The sequence below is a fragment of the Morone saxatilis genome, unplaced genomic scaffold (genome assembly GCF_004916995.1).
Source record: "Morone saxatilis isolate NCDOM2014 unplaced genomic scaffold, NCSU_SB_2.0 Contig24, whole genome shotgun sequence".
Classification (NCBI taxonomy): domain Eukaryota; kingdom Metazoa; phylum Chordata; class Actinopteri; family Moronidae; genus Morone; species Morone saxatilis.
The window spans coordinates 5453312-5455468 of record NW_023339807.1 but is presented as its reverse complement, the minus strand read 5'-3'; the positions used below and the strand labels follow the sequence as shown (position 1 = coordinate 5455468).

Here is a 2157-nt window from a genome sequence, read left to right as displayed (position 1 = left end):
ATTATTATTATTATTATTACCACCCCCTCCCCGGATCATTATAAGCAGTCTGATTTACCTTTCTCGTCGTGCGTGGGGGTGGCCGTGGTGGGGATGTCGTACCACTGGGCCAGAGCGTTGGAGTACCACACACTGAGCTCTTCTCCTGCAGGGATTTCTCTCAGCACGCGGTAGAAAATCTGAAAACAGAAAATCAGGAAAGAGGATCAGAGAGGCTGGAGTTAACTCGACTGTCCAAAAGTGGAGAGGGGAAAACGTTGGCCTTGAAGATGTGCTGTAATGGAAACTCACCTGTCCTCCAGGTAAGTCCGACACAGCCTCCAGGTTTTGCTCCTGGCTGTTCCTGGCAGCGCGGATGAATCCGATCCAGTCTGGCACGGGACAGCCCGACTCATCCACGAACTCCCCCCGTATCAAGCGGATCTAAGCCAGCAAACAGACCATCAGAATGAGCATGAACTTGACAACTGACTGCAGTATGATGGGAAATATGAACAGCAAGGCCCTTGAACACCTCACAGACACAGATTGTAACGAATGTCTGAATTAATATCGGCCTCGTTAGAAACACAGTTTGGTTTGTTTGTTAATATTAAGTGCAACATTTTATTCCCAAGCTTTATCTACTAATAATCCTATTTATTGTTTCTTTTCATTTATTCGTTTATTTACATTTTATTTGTCCAATTGTGGCACCCATAGTGGCGTTCAGGACTGTCTGCTTTATCACCTGAAGGTGCTGCGGCCAGGCATGACCAAAACGCGTTTAATGCGTCTTTATCCGCTCTGGTGATAATTTACTAAAGAGAATGACACACGGGCCTAATTGAGTTGATATGGGAAACGAATTTGAGGAGTGTCAGAGCGTTTCTAAACTGTTCAAGGACATTAAAGATCGAAGCGCGACATTTGACACCGAGATTGCACCTGATGATCGCCCGCAGCCCGGGGCCACGCATTTAGACGCATCAATCACAGCTGCTGACAGCTCCAACAATAATAGGGTGCGGTTATAGATGCGCTTAGAGCCACAAATTGTGTAAAAATAACTGTTTGCAAGTTGGATTTTTGAAAGTGTCTTATATTATAGCTACTATTTAATGTCTGGAGACTTTTATTTTCTCATTCGTCGCTCCTCTGGAAACATTATTTACCTCCACACTGCTGTTAATCTGAATAATCCCAGCCCAATAACATAAGTACAGTTGGTTTAATTTAATGTTTTTATCACTGTTAATATTATTATTATTATTTCTCCTAGCCTCGGGCTGCGGGCCACGGTCTCAGTGGCATCTTTCTATGGCCGGATTACATTAAAATTAAACGGCTCATCGGGATAACAGGCCCGCCAGGCAGTGAAATGTGAGGCGGCTGAGGGCATGAAATCCCACACAGCAGACCCGGGTCGCCCATTAGGCCGGTTAAGTAGAAGCACAGACTGACAAGTCGGCCACTAATGGAGCTCAATTATTTCCAACTTGACAGGCCAAACCAATTAATAACAGAGGGCCCGATGGAGTTTGACAGTGCGGCTTTAAAACCCCAAATCCAGTCCGTTGGTTTTTAATATTACACAGGCGCACACTTTCGCGGAAAATAAAATAGTGTGTTTGGATATTATATGTATGGATATTTAATATTTTTTGTAAGCAATGGCGTAAAATTTGCTCCCAAAAACTAGTAGGCCTGGTCAAATAGTTTGAAAATAGTTTTTAATGCAATTTTGGAATAATTAAATTGGTAATGAATAAATAATAAAAGCAGATTTTAAATATAGCAATGCAGCCTTTATTCAGAGCTTCCCAAAGCACCTGATTGACCCGCATCACCTCAAAACATTGTAAAATAAATGCTGTAAAAAAAACAGCAACATAAAATCACACCTATAACCTAGAGATAAACTTTTTTTCAGTCTTTGAAACTAACCTTCTTCTTGGGTCCAGCTTCCTTACGGTCCGACACGTACTTCCCGAGTTTGAAGATACCCGGTACCGGTCCTATCCGGAGCCCGGCCGGGATGCTGCAGTCCGCAAACACACTGACTGTGGTGGACGCCCGGGTGGCTTGCATGGCGTGGGGTGAGATCAGAACCATGAAGACTGATGGAGACCGAGTGTGAGAGTGCAGGGAAGGAGGAAGAGGAGGAGGAAGAGAGGA

The 2157-nt window shown here is 44.1% G+C and overlaps 1 protein-coding gene across 1 annotated transcript in view; it reads right to left on the bottom strand.

Annotated features, from left to right (window-relative positions):
* The window catches only part of prdm13 (PR domain containing 13), a 5574-nt gene extending 3480 nt beyond the window's left edge, over positions 1-2094 (bottom strand). Inside the window, exons 1-3 of the mRNA XM_035672998.1 lie at positions 1927-2094; positions 292-423; positions 59-179 (exon numbers count right to left, since the gene is read on the bottom strand). Of these exons, the coding sequence (XP_035528891.1) occupies positions 59-179; positions 292-423; positions 1927-2094 (421 nt within the window). The remainder of the gene's footprint in view (positions 1-58; positions 180-291; positions 424-1926) is intronic.
* Between the last annotated feature and the right edge of the window lie 63 nt (positions 2095-2157).